We start from the raw sequence: 19,438 nt of genomic DNA, 5'->3' as shown, positions 1-19,438 counted from the left end.
TTTTAATAGCTAAATGCTCCCATTGTTCTGGGTGGCGTGAGTGATCCATTGCTAAGTGTTGTATCTGTTGCCTCTGGTGATGCTGAAACCCCCTACAGCTTTATCTGATTAGTCTTAATCCCATCATGAAGCCCTCTTTAGCAGACGGCGATTGGAGGAGGAATGAAGCTCCAAGAGTGTGACTCCATAGCGTCTGACTGTGGATCCCTCAGGGGAAACACCAACCGCTGTGTCAATACAGGGAATAAACACCCATCCTGGAGCAATGCATATTCTTATAAGCATTTGAGCAAAAAAACAAGCCCAATAAACCACTGGTGGTCCAGATAAGGACCCAGAGAAGTATTTGAATGGATTGAACTGATTACTTGAGACAAAATATTGTAGAAAAGTGAAAGAGACTCTAGTCTTCTAAACATGGACCATCATGGCTACTGTAGATCTGAAGATCCAGTGTTGCTGCTTATCGAATCATGCAGTTATGTAAGTTATTTATTTGGAGGCAACTCATTGGACCAGAAGTACAGAACTAGAGACATTAGTTCAGAAATGGGAGTTTTCATAGATTTTCATTTTATTTACCGTCTCTCTAGTCTGACATGGCTTGTTTAAACAAAGAAACAAAAAAACTTGACAACGAAAACAGACTGTTTGAAGCGGAATGGACAAAGAGGTATGCATTTATTTTTCCTCATTTGTACTTCATCAGTTAAGAAGAGGTAAAAGTGTTTCAAACAATGGAAGCACCACTATGAAACAAGCCATAACCAAACTCTCTTATTTATAGCCATAAACTAATCAAGCTAATTAAAAAGTAAATGTTGTCACCATTCTGTCATGTTAGTTGCTTATCTGGGCCTTTGTAATCAAGGATTTTTATGTAACTCTACCTTTGCTAATAGTTGAATACCCCAGTAGTATGGCATCAGTACATTTTGTGAAACTGAAATTGCTGTGAGAATGAATGATGTGATACAACAGCAGTTTCCACATCTGGCACAAGATCCTTTGTGATAAACATCTATCTTGTTTTATTGCTATCCACACCCACATGTGTGTAAGTTTTATAGCTGTACTGTACAGAAACTATAGTGTGAGGCTTACTGTAGCATTGGACATGCTTTTCTATGTCTGTCTTTTTGGGAGAAATTGCTCTCATTCATTAATATTTATTAGCAGTGATGAAAAATTCATGCAGACATTATTTTGCTGTAAGGGAACCTGGGTTCCAGCACAACAGTGTTGCTGAAATGGAGGGAAATGACATAAATGTTTTTTTTCTTGGTTTCTAGTAATGGCATTTGGAAATGTTTTGTCCTGAGGTCCCCATCGTTCACGAATCATCAAAGGCGCTCCTGTGAACCGATAAAAAAAAGAGCTTCATGCTAACGTTCCTCTGATCCTTTAAATTATTAACTTCTCACTGCTACTGCTGTGTATATTTTAAATAAAGACACAAGGCCATGTGAAAGAGACGGTACTTTTAAACCATTGATTCACAGCTGACCGTTACCACTATCACTCTCTCTTTCATCTTTATTGTCTACATTTATCTTTCTCTGCTTTCTATCTCTCTCTGCCCTCCCACCTCTTCCTTTCCTCTCTCATGTCTCTGTGTAAGAGGGGGTTGTCTATAAGATAATCGAATTTCTTGCTTAATGCCCAGGAAGTTACCTCAGCAGACCAGACAACATCCATCTAATGTCAATGGCCCCTCCTCAGTCCTAGATGTAAAAAGTTAATATTACGTGTTAAATAAAGTGACTAGAGCACTAGTCCATCGTCTTATCGGGTAGTTTTGGAGGTTGTGTAATTTGTCGATTTCTTGCAAGACGGCTCATCTGTAACAAAACGACACAGAGTTTGAAAGCATTATGTTTGTCCAGGTTGCACAAGTGTTCTCTAACACTAGTCTACTTTTATACATTGACATTTTCCCCAACGCTTCAGTTCTCCTTGTCTGCAACAGGGTGCACTCATCTGGAATAGAAAGAAGCAGCAGTAAATATTCAGGCATCTGTAGTTAGTGGATGCTATCCAAGCAAGATCTATCTCAGTCAGAGTGTGTGTGTTTGTGTGTGTTTGTGTGTGTTTGTGTGTGTTTGTGTGTGTGTGTGTGTGTGTGTGTGTGTGTCGGTGTGTCGGTGTGTCTGTGTGCTGTCAGCGTCTCTAGGCTTTTAGCCTAATGAATGCCTGGCCGTTCAGTTCAGACAGGCTGCAGCTCACAGCAGCCCATTTGGTCGATTGCCAAGCCGGGCTGTGCTGACTCAGATCTTTGATGGAGAGGAAGGGGTGGGAACAGGACAGAAGGACATGCAGGTCTTCAGGACAGGGGATGGAAAACTTATGGAGATGATATATGAGATTTCACGGCATAACGGAAACCACTCCGTACAATCTACTCCCACTGATATACTCTATCCTATTGTGCTCAAATACCACATCAGGCATTGGGTTCACAGGTTAAAGCAGAACATCTAAACTCTTGGATTTACTGATAGTTATGAAAAAAACAGTACAAGAAAGTTCAAAAAAGAAAACGGAAGTAAATGTTTGTGTCTAGTGTATCAGAATTGTGTGAAGAAAATTGTAAAATGTGCATTTAGGTCACCGCGTGTGCTCTCGGTTAGAGTGTATCTCCGCTTTCACAGGTCTGCAGTGACTTTTTTAACATTTCAATCAGTTCAATTCCTGCCTCCACCTTGTCTGCGTGCAGTTTGCATGTTCTCTCTGTGCTTCGGGGGTTTCCTCTGGGTACTCCAGTTTCCTCCCCCAGTCCAAATACATGCGTTGTAGGCTGATTGGCATCTCTAAACTGTCCGTATTGTGAATGGGTGTGTGAATGTGTGTGCGATTGTGCCTTGCAATGGGTACAATTATACAATTGTGCCCTTGGGGCACAAGGTGGGGGGCACCTCATCCAGATTGTCGCCCTCCTTGTGCCCCAGGTTCCCTGGGGTAGGCTCCAGGCTCCTCGCGACCCTGTGTAGGATAAGTGGAAAAGAAAAGGGATGGATGGATAAACATATTAATTATTTTATCGCCATCTGTTATAACATTAGTCAGGACACTGTTGGGTTTCTGTGTGTAGAGTATTGTGATTTTGTGTTTAGCTGATGGTGAGCCAGGCGATGGGAAAGGGGAGGGGTGTGAGCCCCCTGCAAACAAGTCACACCTCTCCACAATAACACTGGTACTACTAAAACCATTGTGATAGTGAAACACCATGTACAACTGCCACATTAAAATAATAACAGTTAAACCAAGAAGGCTAAGTAAAAAAAAAAGAAGAAGAAAGAAATACTTATGAAAAACTGCAAATTAAAACTCTGAGTCTCTACTTTCATATGAGCCATTAAGCACTACTGTGGATTCTGACAACACAAATAGTCTCAATGCTGAACACGGGTACCCCCAAAACAAAGCCTCTGATAAAAACAGTTATAAATAAAATGTTTCTTCGCATTAGAATTCACAATATAGTTGCTTGATTGCACTATCACGTCCTATTTATATTGGTGGCTAATCTCATCTAAACCAAGTCAAATTTAAAACTAGCACAAAATTGAAACGATGAAATTTTAAAAATGAATAATTGAATTTTTTTTACTCTTTTCATTTTCATACAAATGTTAATAATGAACAGGGCCTATTATTAATACAGTAATGGTACACCAAACAGCAGCGAAATGTGATAATAAATTTAGGTGAGGCAGGACGACATCAGTAACAACATAACCTCAAACAAAATTAAGTTGAGAGGCTATCACACTTGACTTATGCTATAGGCTAATATCTAGTGAATTTTTAGAGTTACTGTGTTCAATACAGCAGATATGTTTCCCATCTCTGTTGTCACAGTGTGCAAGAAGAGCTAACATTAACAATCAGGGTTGCCAGGCTTCAGCATAATTTCTCAAAAAAACAAAAACACACATAAAAGACCAGACACTAGCCCAAATAATTAAGAGACTGGAAAAGGGAGACACATTTTTCTTCTTTTCTTTTTTCAACCATTGCGTAGGGAACACGGTCACTATAGTGCACATGCATTTCTGATATACAGACATTATCCACTTCATAATCCCCCTTTCCCTCTCCCAAACTTTGCAATATATCTTACAATAGAAATGGTTCTGTACATCATAGACACACTTACTATACAGTGGCAAGAAAAAGTATTTGAACCTTTTGGAATTTCATGGTTTTCTGAATAAATTTGTCATAAAATGTGATCTGATCTTCATTTAAGTCAAGGGTATTGACAAATATAATGTGTCTAAAATAATTACACAAAAAAAATTCTGATCTTTCATGTCTTTATTGAGAACAACCAAAAAAAACCTCATAGTGCTTGTGGAAAAAGTATGTGAACCCTTGAGTTAATGACCTCAAAAAAGCTAATTGGAGTCAGGTTTTAGCACACCTGGAGTCTCGTTAAGAAAATGAGTTTGGAGGTGTGGACTACAGATACTTTGACTGATAAAAACCCCTCAAACTTTTGGAGTTTGCTCTGCACAAGAAGCACACGCTTATGTGAGCCATGCCTCACCAAAAAGAGCTTTCAGAGGATCTATGATCAAGAATTGTTGATTTCAAAGACTTTAGAAATTCACCAGTCTACAGTTAGTGTTGCTACTCTACCAAGAAGTGGGCTCCCAGTCAAAATGACACCAAGAGCACAACGAAGACTCATCAATGAGGTAAAGAAACAACCCCAAATACCAGCCAAAGATTTGAAGGCATCATTGGAACTGGCTAACATCTCTGTTCATGAGTCTACAATACGTAAAACCTCGAACAAGCAGGGTATCTATGGCAGGACACCACAAAGGACATCACTGCTTACTAAAAAGAACATTGCTGCATGCCTAAAGTTTGCAAAAGAGCACATTGACACTCCACAGCGGTATTGGCAAAATGTTTTGTGGACTGATGAAACTAAGATTGAACTATTTGGAAAAACCACATAGCACTACATCTGGCGTAGAAAGGGCACGGCATATCATCTTGAAAACATCATCCCAAATGTAAAGTATGGTGGAGGAAACATCATGATTTGGGCCTGCTTTGCTGCATCACGGCCTGGCCAGCTTGTAATCATTGAGGGGAAGATGAATTCCCAAGTATATCAGACAATTCTTCAGGATAATGTGAGAATGTCTGTACGTCAGCTGAAACCGTGTAGAAGTTGTAGGAGCAAGTCCACAACAGAATGGTTTCAGAATCCGCCTTTTGGAGGGGCCAAGTCAGAGCCCAGACCTCAACCCAATAGAGATGCTATGGAATGACTTGAAGAGAGCCATACACATGAGACGTCCAAAGAATATGACAGAGCTAAAGCAGTTCTGCCGGGGGGTCAACCAGTTATTAATTCTAAGGGTTCACTTACTTTTTCCACTGTCATTTTGAATGTTGAATGAGTGTGTTCAATAAAGACATGAGGGATCAGAATTTATTTTGTGTTATTATTTTAGGCACATTATATTTGTCAATACCCTTGACTTAGATGAAGATCAGATAACATCCATCCATCCATCTTCTACCGCTTACTCCTTTTTTATGACAAATTTATTCAGAAAACCATGAAATTCCAAAATGTTCACATACTTTTTCCTGCCACTGTATATGGACTTACACTTTGCTTTTGTTAGTTTATTAGATTTCATTCTGATTATTTGCTGTTAATCTAGAGCGAGCATGATGAAACGTGATTTCTTCCCCATGGGCCTCTGTGAATGCTTGTTGTAGTTCTCACTTTTGACCACTATGCAATAATAATTCTGTTGAAGCTAAATTGGGGCATTGAGTTTGATGCCTCACAATTATGCAACATCTAGAAAGGCAACCAAATTATTGGACTGGGTTATATCTGTCAAATACCAAAGTTTAAAAAAAAAAAATCATTAGACTAATTAGTATTTCAAAGGAATTTAAAATGTATGGAGTTGTGACTATATTAAATGTGTGGAGTTGTGAAAGGGGACTTTATGATGGTTAACATTTGGCTCAGTGGCTCATATTTATTGAGTGACCACTGATATCAAAATAGTGCTAGTTAAGCAGTTTTGGATAAAGACATCAATACAGGAACAGACTTGGAGGTTGTGAGGTTATTTCTGGTCATATCTGTTGAAACTAGCCATTGTAAATAATCAGTTCATTGCTGTTAGGGACTCAGACTGGAGACATATGAGCAGGGTCTCTGCAAGGCTATTAATCCTTCTGCTGTGTGTTTGTTGTCTTCCACACCCACATGTAGGCAGTCCATCATATTCTGTCCTGTCTCTTTACCTCAGCTCTGTCTGTTCCTCCATCACTCTGCTGACTCAAAACTGTGTCTGTGTCTGAGTTCAGACATGGTGGCCTCACTAAGGGTATTGGGTTCCTTGCTATTGTAAATATTTGAATGTTTAGGAAATGATAATAAAGTGTGCTGGCTCTGGTAAAGCCAGTGGTGGAATAGTTTTACATTATTTATTTTATTTTGTTTGGTCTTCCTGGTAGGCTTGGAGATTGGTTTACATAACTTTTTCTGGTGACCCCACACACATTTAATCATCGGTAGAGTCTATCACCCAGGCAGTGCCCTCAACTCCATCATCACTCTTTTTGTCTTACCTCAGCTTTGTCAGACACTTTCTGAGCCAGCTCTGCTTTAAAGACATCTTTATCTCTTTAGCTTTCTCACCCCTCCTCCTCCTTCCCTTCACACTCAGCCTCCATGTTTTTATTCATCATTCAGGTTTTAATCTTTCTCTTATACCTCCCCTCCCTCTGTCACTCTTCCACTGTTTGGGGTGATGTCATTCAGCACTGAGAGAATGTTACCCCCTGACACCCCTCCAAAATGATGAACTGAGCTCTTTGTTTCAGCCATGTCCAGACAGCTATGTCTCAAACACACAGCACTAAATCCTTGTGTACATTTGGCTCTGCTCCCGCTGCTCAAACCTGCCAGGATGCAAAATCAGCTTAATTCATTTTGCAGTTTTGTGGGGTGACATATTAATGCATGAATTCCATAATGTCCTGCTTTAGTGATAAGGGAACAGAAGAGAAGGAAGGAAAAGTGAAGAAAAAAAAAAGAAAATAGAAAGGAAAGGGAAATAGACAAGAGAAAAGAAAAAGACAGCAAGGGAAAGTAACACAAAGATTTGGTGTTTATATATATATATATATATATATATATATATATATATATATTTTTTTTTTTTTTAACAAAGCAGAGCCACTATTGAATATATTGAGGCTGTGTGTTAATATTTTGATGCCAGACCTGAAGTATCTTTTAGCCACAAATTATTATGCTGTGGCCATGAATTTTCTAACTTGAGCCCATGACTTAATATGTTATTGGAGCATAATAATTTATATGTGGCTTCCAGTTATTTGGTGGAACGGGGCAGATTAGTGTTTTGGGAGTGCAAAGCCACTGCATTTGTATATATATATATATATATATATATATATATATATATATATATACACACACACACACACACACACACACACACACACACACAGTGATTGGTAGTTTAATTTGTCAGTACATTAACCTCCTTAAATCTTTACAGTGTATTGATCAGTGTATTTATGTTTCAAAAAATGTATGTCATAGATATCAGGAGTAAATACAAATGTACGCATAGTTGTCTTACACCTAAATCTGAACTTTGTCATACACATTCCTTGTACACACTGGCTCTTTAACCTTACAAAATAAAGTGAATTCATGTTAATGACAGGGTTTTACAGTAATGATGATTACTTAAAGTGAATATTGTCATTTGGGCTACATGGCTTCATAAATATCAGGAGTCTTAGGGTAAAAGTGCTGATCTAGGTTCAGCCCCTGCTGACCCTATCAACATACTCAGAGAAAGGTACACCAACCAGGGCTCTAATAGATAGTTTTGCTTCAGATACTACTTTATCCTGCTGCTAAATTGGTACATGGCAGAGTCTGGAGCTTGCAAAGCTTCTTAATCTGCTGTGATCAGCAACTGTAAATACATTTTAAGCTTACACAGCCTCCCATAATACAGTGGTCTATTTTTGATGACATGTGTTTTATGGTGTTCCTCTGTAGGAGAAGGTTAGTGGTTGCATGGAATCTCTGCCAGGGTACCACTTAAAAAGGCCAGCTCAGTAGTAGCACTTCTACTACATAGTTTGTAAGCCACTGAGACACACCCACTCTCTTTCTCTGTGCCTCTGAAGTGTTATGTCCCAGTTTCAGGGTATAGCAGAATGATTAAATGGGGAACAAAATCGGTTATGGGTATGTATGATTTTAAAAAAACAGAACACAGATGGAAAAACAAAATAGGAATTAATTGTGCATCAGGGTAGCGGGCAATGAACATAACAATCTCTTCAGGTATGAAGAGATTATACAGGCTAATTGTGAGACAGCAGTAGCTAACATTTACTTTTCAAAATCAAACACATCCAAAAAGACATACAATACATATAGATATACAAAGCAGACACATAAAGCAAATCCCCAAATAAAATGGCAGTCACACCCAGTGGAACTCATTATATCCTTGTATTTCAGTCACATGATTCTTTTGTTGTGGTCACCAGATTTTGGAGAGAATTTTTTCACATAACCTCACATATGGCTGGTAAATGATAAATAAGTAAGAGCAAGTCGATATCAGCTAACTAACTTTTGTTAATATCAAGGTTCAAAAACAAACACAGGGTTCACTAACAGTCAGACCCATCAGAACGAAGTAATGAGCACTGAGCAGTTGGGGTCCAATTTGACAATGATTCAAATAGCTATGCAGTGATGACTTCATTATAAGAGACTGCTGCGTCAGTTAATAGTCATGTACAATACTCTGTTTAACCTCAATATAGCTCCCGCCTCGGGTCATTTTGCTAACAGCTATGAGGTGGCGTTGTTTCTTCTTCATTTTTAAACTCACTATGTAATGATGACTTCAATAGATGGCCATTGTTCTAACTTTGCCTCTGGAAGAGTTCAGTTTAAAGCAGATCATGTGCACTCTGCACTCTGCACTCTATATTGACCTCAAATCATGTTCATGCCCTTTAGGAATAGAGAGTAAGGCCGTGCATAGCTCTGAACTAGGCACATAGCTTTGATGGCCAGAACTGACCTCAGTGACATGATGAGTATTAACAATTTTCTTCCTTTGAGTGGATTGATCCATGCTGAAATCCTGAGTTACTAGCATTAGAACCTATTTATTTCAGTGAAGTTTGTTCACTGAGACATTGTCCAAAAAGAAATTGCCATTTTCATTTAATTGGGTGTTACTTTCTGGAAAAATACTTTGAACCAATGACCAGATTCACAAATGCCACAGTGAAATAGGACATGCTCACATCACTGACTGGCTGATAGAACCATTTGTTGCTCTTTCACTCATGCATAATTTATGGTGCAAAACTATACTAGACAAAGAAATCTTTCATGAAAATAATTTTGTCTCATGGTTAAATGCTGCTTTTAGTGTATGTCTATGGGGAAATATGTTCTTTTGAAAATGTAATGTAATTCATACCTTTTGACAACAACTATTAGCCAGGTACTGTACATCTGACCAGCTGAACTCTGGCCATTTGGCTTAAGTGGTAACAAATGACAGCAGTGTATTATTATTATTAGTAGTAGTAGTAGTAGTAGTATTACTGTATTATTATTACTATACTCTTATCAAGATAAAAGCTAACTAGTCCAGGCTATTTCAATATTGTCTAAAATCACAGAGCCTGGAGTAGCAGCTGTGATTCCAAATGTGTAGGCTGCCAGTTGCTGCATTCATTTGCCTGCACACAGTGTCATCATCCCAGTTTATCCTTGAATCTGATGCCCTGTCAGACCATACTATTAATCATGAGGTTGCTAATGTTAGTGCACTGTGAAACTTTTTGCTGCTGTGGCTGGATATTTAGGTGCTGATGTAATCTGTAGTCTCAGACGTGCTTCTGAAAACCAGCTGAATTGAATTTCTGAAAGCTTATCTTAGTTCATGGGTTTCAAAAAAAAAAACTAGGAGACTGTAATAATTCTTACTGCAGGTTGTTCATCAAACATGGATGGTGGAGTCATGAGCAGGATGTAGTAATAGGTGAAATCAGCCATTTTGATGTTGTCTGTTCAAACAAACTGGTAGGAAGCTGGAAGCTGGAGTCAAGGGTGTGTCCCAGATTTGTGATCATGACAGGAGGAATCATATATAGTACAAATGCACCATCTCAGACAAAATAACCTCAAATGTACTATTAGCACTATTAGCCAATGGGTCCATTTCACCATAATACCTACACACAGACACAGGGTAAAATTACTTCTTGTAAGACCTACAGCCAATTGTTTATTGCATTACTGTCACCTTTGCTTGCAATGGAATGATTTTCGACTTCATCTTTGTCAACACTACCGAGACTAAGCTTCAAAGATGTGTCCAGAATTGTTTGAGAAAACTAACCAGCCAATGATTCCGAGCTAAATAAAGGATAGAAATTCATTCACAGCTTTCAGGTTCAGGTAACATTACCCGACGTTAGCATTGATGATGAGTAGCTTGATTTCTAGTTAATTTGTCCATATTATTTCATATATTCCCCCATTTGAGTTCATTTCCATTAATCATTTTACTAAATGATAGGTAAGAAAGTTAGTAAAAGGTTCATCACTGATAGCATACTTTTGCTAATGTTAGCTAACTTTATTTCAAGTTACTTGAGAACTGTGTTAATACTTGCAGTGAGAATGATGAGTGTTTTTGTTTGTTCAGTGACAAATGTAGTCAAAGGTGAGGTAGTAATTAAACGAAGAGCCAACTGAACTTATTCCCGTTGGTTTGAAGGGCTTTCAGATTGGCTTCACCCCATTTCTACTCACTGCTGTTGCAGTTTTTTACCCTCTAAACTCTACTTGTGCTAAGATTCCACTGCAGTTTACAGTTTTTCTATAACACCTCCATTCTTTCACTGCATTGTTGGTGTTGTAACAATGTTCTTCCTTTCATGAGAAGGAAGCAAAAACTTGCGAAAGTTGCGAAACACTTGTGAAAGTGAAAATGGCCCATCACTGTGTGAGATGTGTGGCATGTTTTGAAGTTTTTTGTTTCCAAGAGTACGTTTTAGATTTGCTTTTGAATAATAGTGTCTGGTCCTAATTAAAAAAAATGGGCCATGTTTGATGCTTTTTAATTCAGACAGAAATGACTTGAGTCAATATTCTGCCATGAGGCTGTGCAGGCAGTGCCACATTGTGGGTGGTTCTTGTCAGGTGGTCATGGGGTTGCAGCACAGGGGAACTGGACTGTCTCCAGCACATTGTTGGAGTTTCCAGTATAAACATTGAGAGGTAGTCATGCTCCTGATAGATCCAGGGTATGTCTGTGGGAGGTGGATGAGTGACGCAGTGAATGGTGGCGGTGTAAAGAGCCTCTCATCAAGCATGTCTAAAATTTATGTTTGGTGGGAAGGATCAATGTTTCAATGATGTAGGAAGAATTAAACCTGTATGGCAGATTAAACAGTCTGAACTTTATACACAGAAAAGCTAAATATCGATATATTTCTAGTACTGATATCTATATGTAAATAAATAAATCCCTATATATTTCTAATGTAATCTCATTTTAGATACAGCTTATGATTGTAGTTCATGCATGTGCTCTGTTGGAATAGATTCATGCTGTGCATTCCTACAGCCCCACCCCAGCAAGCGAAATCCTAAGTAGTTATTTTGGTCAGGACGAAGGTCACTAGTTATTCCTGACACCCCTCCTACAGTGAGAATTCCTGCCTGTTTGATCAGCTGGAAGTCTGTCCATTTATTCACAGTGTCTCTGTTAAATTATAGATGAATAAATATTACAAATGAAAAAAGGTTTTTTGCTTGCAAAAAAAGTTCTTCTAACTGATCACCTTTGTCCTATGATGAAACATTTCTGTCTTGATGGGATTTGGTCTCTTCTAGTATGACTCCGCCCCCACCTACAGAGAACAAGGGCTCACATGGAGGTTTGATGTTGATGTAAATAATTTGTAATGGCTTTCACAGTCACCAGATCTCAACCTAATGGAACACCTATGGGAGATTTTGGAGCGATAAGATAGCACTTTCCACCACCAGCCTTATCCCAACACCAACTGGTGGAAAATCTTTTGGAAGACTAGCATTCACCCTCCAGTACAGTTCCGGAGACTTGTACAATCTATATTAGGACACATTGAAGCTGTTCTGGGGCCTTGTGTTAGCCCAACACCTTCCAGACATGCTTTATGGTGTTTTTTTCCTTTAATTTGTCACCCATCTGTATTTTCTGTCTTGACAGAGAATATGTAAGCAGGAAAGAGATTTCTGCATTTTGAGGTTTTCAAATACTGGCTACATCTGATGTTATGATTCACTTACTGCATTTCAGTTCTTGTAACACAAACCAGGGAAACTAAAATGCAAAGTCATTTGTAGATGGTGTGTTTAGAAAAATGTATGCAATAATTTTGGTTTGCTGCCCAATGCAACTGTTGACAGTTTGAAGAACAATAGTGAAATAAAATTGTAATAGTTAAAACCTTTTCTACCTAAGATACTAATAAAGCTCTGGAATAAATTAGCTTATAGTAATTAAATGAAATGTGACTACTTTCATCCCTCCAGTATTGTTCAAAAGGGCCAACATTTGCCCTTTTTTTGTCATGATTACTTCATAAGCAATTAGTACATTAGTACAGGCATTAGTACAAACTTTGTTATAGATTTTTATGTTATGACTTCTACATTATCGAGTACAAAAACATTTTATATTTACAAACATTAGTTTTCCAGCACAAAATTGTACAGTACAATAACTACTAAAGCAGGACAATAGGCACAGTAAGTGACAGTGTGGCGCCGATCAGTACACAGTTTTGGTTCTGGTATAGGTGTCAAATATAACAGGTAGTGGAAAAGAATATAAATAATAAAAATGCAGTGAATGTAAACTTAACATACTATGACCTAGTATTCAGCATATATGGACCAAGTTTATACCATATATGGACATAGCAGTTATTTTGGTAGCAGCCAGATAGAGTATAATGGTGACAAGAAATTAAATATGATATTTTTATAAAGACTATGTATCAGTAACTCATTCTCAGCTCTAATATTTCCTTTATTACACATTAGATAGGTAACAAGGCCTTTAAATCATTTAGACCCAGGAAATTGGTGCATCAGATCAAAGAAGAAGAACTTGTTTTTATATTACATGCTAATAGCGCAAACAGGAGGAAAAATCTGTGGTTATATTATAAATACTAAGAGTTTGTATTAGGTCATTAGTCATTATTTTGAAACCATAGTATTCATCCAAATTTTCTGCTTTGTCTTTGTTTGTTCCAGAGAGCTCTTGGCCACCAACTATCAAGAGATATGGTACGGTCCAAATGGTTCACGCTTTTTCTCTAAGCCCTCCAACAAGGTGAGTCCATTCTACACACAGCATCAGCAGTTCACACACATCCGCTCAATATGGTCAATTGATGTTATTAAGGATTGTGGTGTTAATTTGTAGGTCTGTGTTATTTTGAGAAGTTAGCAGTTGTCTGCCACACTGATGTCACAGGGGGACATTGCTAGCACAGTTACAATGGTGTTTAATAGGAGAAATAATTTCACTGATCTCAGACATACTGTAAGTGATGTCGATGTTAGCTCCTAAAAACAAAAGAGTAAGAGCGTGTTTTCTCACTCGCCATTTTTCACCGCTGTTCAATATCATATTTATGAGAAATCCAATTTGACTTCCAACTTTGGATGTAATTTGAACGCGGCATAAATCCCACTGCACCGCTATCAGCAGATAGTCGATTGACATTGAGGGTAATGTAGGAAGTCGTTAACCAGAGTGAAAATATGTCAATGAAAGCTGACCTAAAAAAAACCCCCAACAACAAGAACAAAAAACAATTCAGAATTTAATTACAAAATATATGTAGGATACTAATGAAGATCACATATTAACTATAACGTGGTTAATATGCAAGCTATTCAGTGTGGCTCTTTTCTTTAAAATCACAGGTCAAGTGTAATGGACGAATCATAGTGGATGAATGACCTTTTCACTGGTGCAGCTATCAGTGACATGCCACAAACTATGACGCACTGCTAAGCTTTTTCAAAGAAGAAGAAGAAAAAGAAGTCATTACCATGTTAGCCTCATCCTGACAACTACAGATTATCACTAAATCTAAACAGCTCATTACTGGAAACAGAAAAGGAACAAGCGTTATTGGGTTAGTTTCCACATTGGGAATTTCCTAATGATGAATTAAACCAAAAACAAATCATTAATTACTTTAAGAACAGGAACAGGAGGCACCCACAGCTCTAACTAATAATAAAGCATGCAGCATATTTTGAATCACCCAAAACATTTTAACCCCTTAAAGCCCAGCTTGTTATTCAGTCATTCAACTTAAATGATCAGTAACTACTTAGAATTATACAGCAGCTGTAGTGAAACTAATAGGAAACGTTTATAGTCACAAAAGTTAGGAATGTTAGTCTGAACCCAGCATCTGGTCCTCTGAGTTTAAAGGGTTAAATCAGAGACTGAACTGACCCTATGGTACTGCTGTGTGTGTTTGTTTTCAGGATCACTGTTATTATCATGGCACAGTGAGAGGAGCGGAGGACTCCAGTGTTGTTCTCAGCACCTGTTCTGGACTCAAGTAAATACAAAAGCAACTGTCATGTCCTCACAAAACACTGATTCCACACTTAAATTCCTCCCTCCTGTATCTGCATGTATTTCTTATTCATTTCATTGCAGCTATTGAATAATTCATAGTAAGTATTGAATAATAAGTGTTAATATGTATAACTAAACAATGCAGTGGGGTTTTCAGGTGTTGAATTTATCATAAATACAAGAAAATGGAGTGGGAGCCACCCACATATATACTGATGCAACCATCTGAACTGATCTGTAGAGATCTGATCTCTCTGTATGTAGCACAGTGGGGTTAACCACGCCAGCATGCAGTTTGAAGACACAAAAATCCCCATGCTATTTATTAAACTGTTAATGAATCATTCCTCATTTTAAGAATGGAGTGGGAGCCACCCACATATATACTGATGCAAGCATTACGATGAATGGTTATGCATTTTCTCAGAAGATCTGATCTCTCAGCACAGCTGGGTTAACCACGCTAGCACACAATTTGAAGACACAAATATCACCATGCTATTTTTGTAAAAAAAAAAATCCAGGGAGATGGTGGGGTCAGTTCCAGGTGCACAAAAAAACAAACTAGCTAAACCAGCACGCCAGCTTAATAATGTTACAGCAGTTAATGTGTTATGATAAAGGAATGAATCAATATTAATACTCAGGTTTTCCTTCTCATTAATTCATATTCGAAAGTCCACTTCTTTTAGCTCCATAATATTGTTATTTCTAATTTTGCTGGTAGAAACTACAGCATCAAAATGTTCCACGATACTACTTGGTGCGTAAATGTCACAACATACAATGCCTCATAAGTGATATAATGATGAATATCGAGGAGTAAAAAATCTTGTGGTGCAACTATCCTGATGCATTGCTAAGCTTTTTCAAAGAAGAAGAAGGCTTTTCCATGTTAGTCACCTAGAAATCTTCACTAGACCTAAAAACGATTCATTTACTGGAAACCAAAAAGGAAGTGGGATTGTTGTGTTATTTTAAAACCCTGAACGTTTACAGAGGCAGAAATTTCAAGAGCTACAGATAAATAATAGTATCTTTGGAAAGGAACACTTAAAGGAAGAAAATGGAATGTTGTACAACATTTGATAGATTGATTAACAGTTATTTGGGTATATTCAATAGCACCTTTGGAGTACGTCATAGTTTATTATTGTAATAATCATAGACAATAATTGCAACACATTTGCCTGCTACTCTAAGTTCACACTAATGAGTTACAAGTAGTACTTGTGTTGCTTGTGGATGTGTAGTGATCAATACTGTTTTCCTTGTCCAGTGTTGTTGTTTTTTTCATTCTGGTAAGAAATGATAGGAGCCAACATGTATAGCATACAAGCCCACTATACGATTTATACACACCACTTTTGTTTAAAATGTACTTATGTTTGATTTACATATGTGCTAGGCATGGTAGTTCCCTCATTGCCAGATCAGCAAAACAAACTGTTCTAGTTACACGCACTCACTAGATGCATCAGTTATTTCTTCAACTTCCCTCCTAACATTATTTTTCTTTGGAAGGTTGACTGAAACCATTGTTCTAGGTTTTTCTTCCATTTTTGTGAACCAAACAGTAAATTGGAACTAAATGCCAGTAGAAACTGAAGTGGAAGTAAAGAAACGTCGGATCACACATAACAGTTTGGTCCGAGGTATCGTTTGAGCCAATCGTTTGTACTTTTCTCCACTGTGTTATACAAAATTTGCACAGAATTCACAAAATCGCCATTCGCCGCTATCTCTGAAATCAGGATTCTGTGTCATGTACATACTCTACATAGAAAATTAATGATTGCCTGTTGCTTTGTTGCTCGTAAGTGTGAACGTAGCTTTAGGGTTGCCAACAAATATGTTTATGTGTTAATGCATTTCTTACTTTGTTTGCTTTAACTATTTGTATTTCTTCCATGGGCTGTTTTTTGTATGCGTGTTGGAAATGTTTAGTCATTTTGGGCGTTTTGCATAAATTAGAATAATTATATGTAGCTGCAAATTTGAATTTATGCCTATTCAAGCAAAATAAATAATTTTTGCCCAAATCTTATACTGAACTGACCCCATGAAAGTGCCAACCTCCTCTTTGTCAGTCCCTGAATTGTCAGAAATGAATGCATAATCAAGGAAACTCCGCTATATTTGCAGATTTGGGCGTGTCATGTGACGTCATCACAACGCACATTCATGCCCTCTTCGATTCACGTGCGACAAACATGAGTAGAGCTAAAAGGTCTCATTTACCAACAAACATCACTGCGAAAGACAATTGCGTGCAATACAATTTGTGCAATTGCGATTTCGCCAATTCAAGTAGTTTTTCCGCAAAAATAGCACAAAATACTCTGCAAGGTGCATCGCAAATTCTGGGGGGAAAAAGCAGCAGCAGAATCAAGCGTTTTTGCCTGCAACAGTCACAGTTTGGTTTACTTTTTCCTATAGTCATATTTAGTTTATACCTACACACACACACAAACACAAATAAGGCCATTTTAGGAGCTGGGTGAAAGAATCTTGTTAACTTGTTTTCCATAAATGTTACTTAAAAGTTGGCTTTGAGTAAACAGGCTTCCTGTTTATGTTGAAATGAATGTTAGTGGTGTTCACTCATAAGCTACTGTCTCTCTAATGTGATGGATAGGGATTAGCCTGAAAAGACACTGGGGTGTCACTTTATTATAATTCTAGTGCATATTCAGTGCATGACTGAATGGTCATGTTACTTGTTATGAATGAGCCAAAAATAAAATGAAAGCATTGCAGTAAATCTTCCAGGGCTGCAGTATCAGCACTATGGAGCGTTTCTGGGTCATCCCAGTTCTTAGTTCACTGAGTTCAGTGAAGGCAAACATAGCTGGGTCTCTGGGCTCTGAGTGGGATGACACGGCATGTATGGAGTGTTGTTTCGTACTGTGTGTGATGTGGAGAGTCGGCTTCCTGCCTGCGTTAGTCAGAGGAGACAAACAGGCCTGCATTGAGTGACGCTAGAGTCTCAGTACCATTTCGGACAGTGCGGGTTGAATACATTTACAAATTAATGGGCAACTTCTGGAACACAGTCGATGTCATTGCCCTTGACATTTCCTCCAGAATCTCTAGTTACTAATTCTTATGCACGCATGGACAGATGTGCAGACATACAAACACACACAGACACAAACACACACACATGCACATCCCTCCTCCTCCAGAATGCCTTTTGCAGCTGCAAACTATACCTCAACTTAAAAAAAAGGAAGTTGTGTATGTACATATGTCTGCAATCTGTAATTGTGCATGCATTCTAGAGTTTTTTTCCATCATTTATAACTTTCACGTCACTTCCTTGCTATGTGAGAATGTAACTTTTTTCTTGCTGGATAGCATACAGTTAGCAGTATTTTGTTTGTGTGTGTGTGTGTGTGTGTGCGTGTGCATGTGTGTGTGTGTGTGTGTGCGTGCACCGTCCAAGGATTGGACATCTGCAAGTTTTTCCTTTTTCCAGTTTGTATTATTCCTTGTTTTGGATTGTGTATGTGTTTGTGTGTGTGTATGCACATCTGTTCGTACATGTGTGTATGTTGGGAACTGCGAAAGCTGCGCACTCCTAGATATTGGATATTGGAAATCTTTTTTTGTTCCAAGTGACCCTGGCAGCTGTATGTGCTGTAAACCTTTGTTGGCCATTGAATGAATTTAATCCTCCTGCTGCTCCCATTCATCTGGGACTATGTAAAAAAAAAAAAAAAATTGTGATTCATTTATTAATTGATTTTTTTCATAATGTACCTTATGTTAAACTAAGTAAGCAACAACTTGCTTTAAGAGCTCTTTATCTTATGGAGTTGTAATGAATCTAGGACTGAAATCACTGAGTGTCAGCAAAGACCTGGCTTACATCCAGACCTTTCATTATTTATAGTCTTCATAATCTTCAGTAACCACTTTATGCTATTCAGAGTCAGAGTGGATCCGGGGCCTATCCTGGGTTCAAGGCAGCAATACACCCTGGAATGGAAACCAGTGCACAATGCACACAGATATGTACATACACTGTCATACCTAGGAGCAATTCTTTGAGTCGCCAATGGAGTAACAAATAATAGAGGCATGTTTTTGTGATGCGGGAGGTAACCAGAGGACCCAGAGGAAACCCATGTGGACATGGAGAGAGCTTTAAAGTGGCAACGCTACCCACTATGCCAGTGTGCTTATTATGTATAGTAGCATATTTCATAAAGACACACTACCGTAATCTCTGTGATGAAATGCTGTGTAACACAAACATGTTGAGTTATTAGTAGATATACTTATGTGCTGACACTGACACGCAGTTATTATAATAACGGTAGAAGGAAGATTGTGTAAATTAAATTTTTGGCTGAACTACTCCTGATGCATAACCCTTATCAGGATGTCTCTTCTAATTTACATTTATTTGCTTTGATCGTTTGTGTATGAAATGCATGCATGTATGTGGATCTAATATAGCTACAGCATCTGTATATCGAAAGCCAATGTGCAACTATTCTCACAAGCCAGATTGCAAGCTTTTTCTACAGAGTCTGGTACTTTCTGTCAGTGAACATGGCCATGAACAGGCTGCTTTCACAGGAAGAGGCTATTTGACTGACATTACAATGGACCAACCATAGACTTTTCTCATAGCTCATAGCTCATAGCTTCAAACAAAACTCTTGACTAACATTAAAAGTCGTTACGCT

General features: G+C 38.1%; 1 protein-coding gene across 1 annotated transcript in view; it reads left to right on the top strand.

The window, feature by feature from the left end:
- Nucleotides 1-19,438, top strand: part of adam19b (ADAM metallopeptidase domain 19b) — a 32,630-nt gene that overhangs the window by 1,629 nt on the left and 11,563 nt on the right. Inside the window, exons 4-5 of the mRNA XM_053631101.1 lie at nt 13,388-13,466; nt 14,642-14,718. Coding sequence (XP_053487076.1) covers nt 13,388-13,466; nt 14,642-14,718 — 156 coding nt within the window. The remainder of the gene's footprint in view (nt 1-13,387; nt 13,467-14,641; nt 14,719-19,438) is intronic.

Source organism: Ictalurus furcatus, chromosome 8, assembly GCF_023375685.1.
Source record: "Ictalurus furcatus strain D&B chromosome 8, Billie_1.0, whole genome shotgun sequence".
NCBI classification, from domain to species: domain Eukaryota; kingdom Metazoa; phylum Chordata; class Actinopteri; order Siluriformes; family Ictaluridae; genus Ictalurus; species Ictalurus furcatus.
The sequence above is the reverse complement of the archived record's forward strand: the minus strand, read 5'-3'. Positions and strand labels throughout refer to the sequence as shown.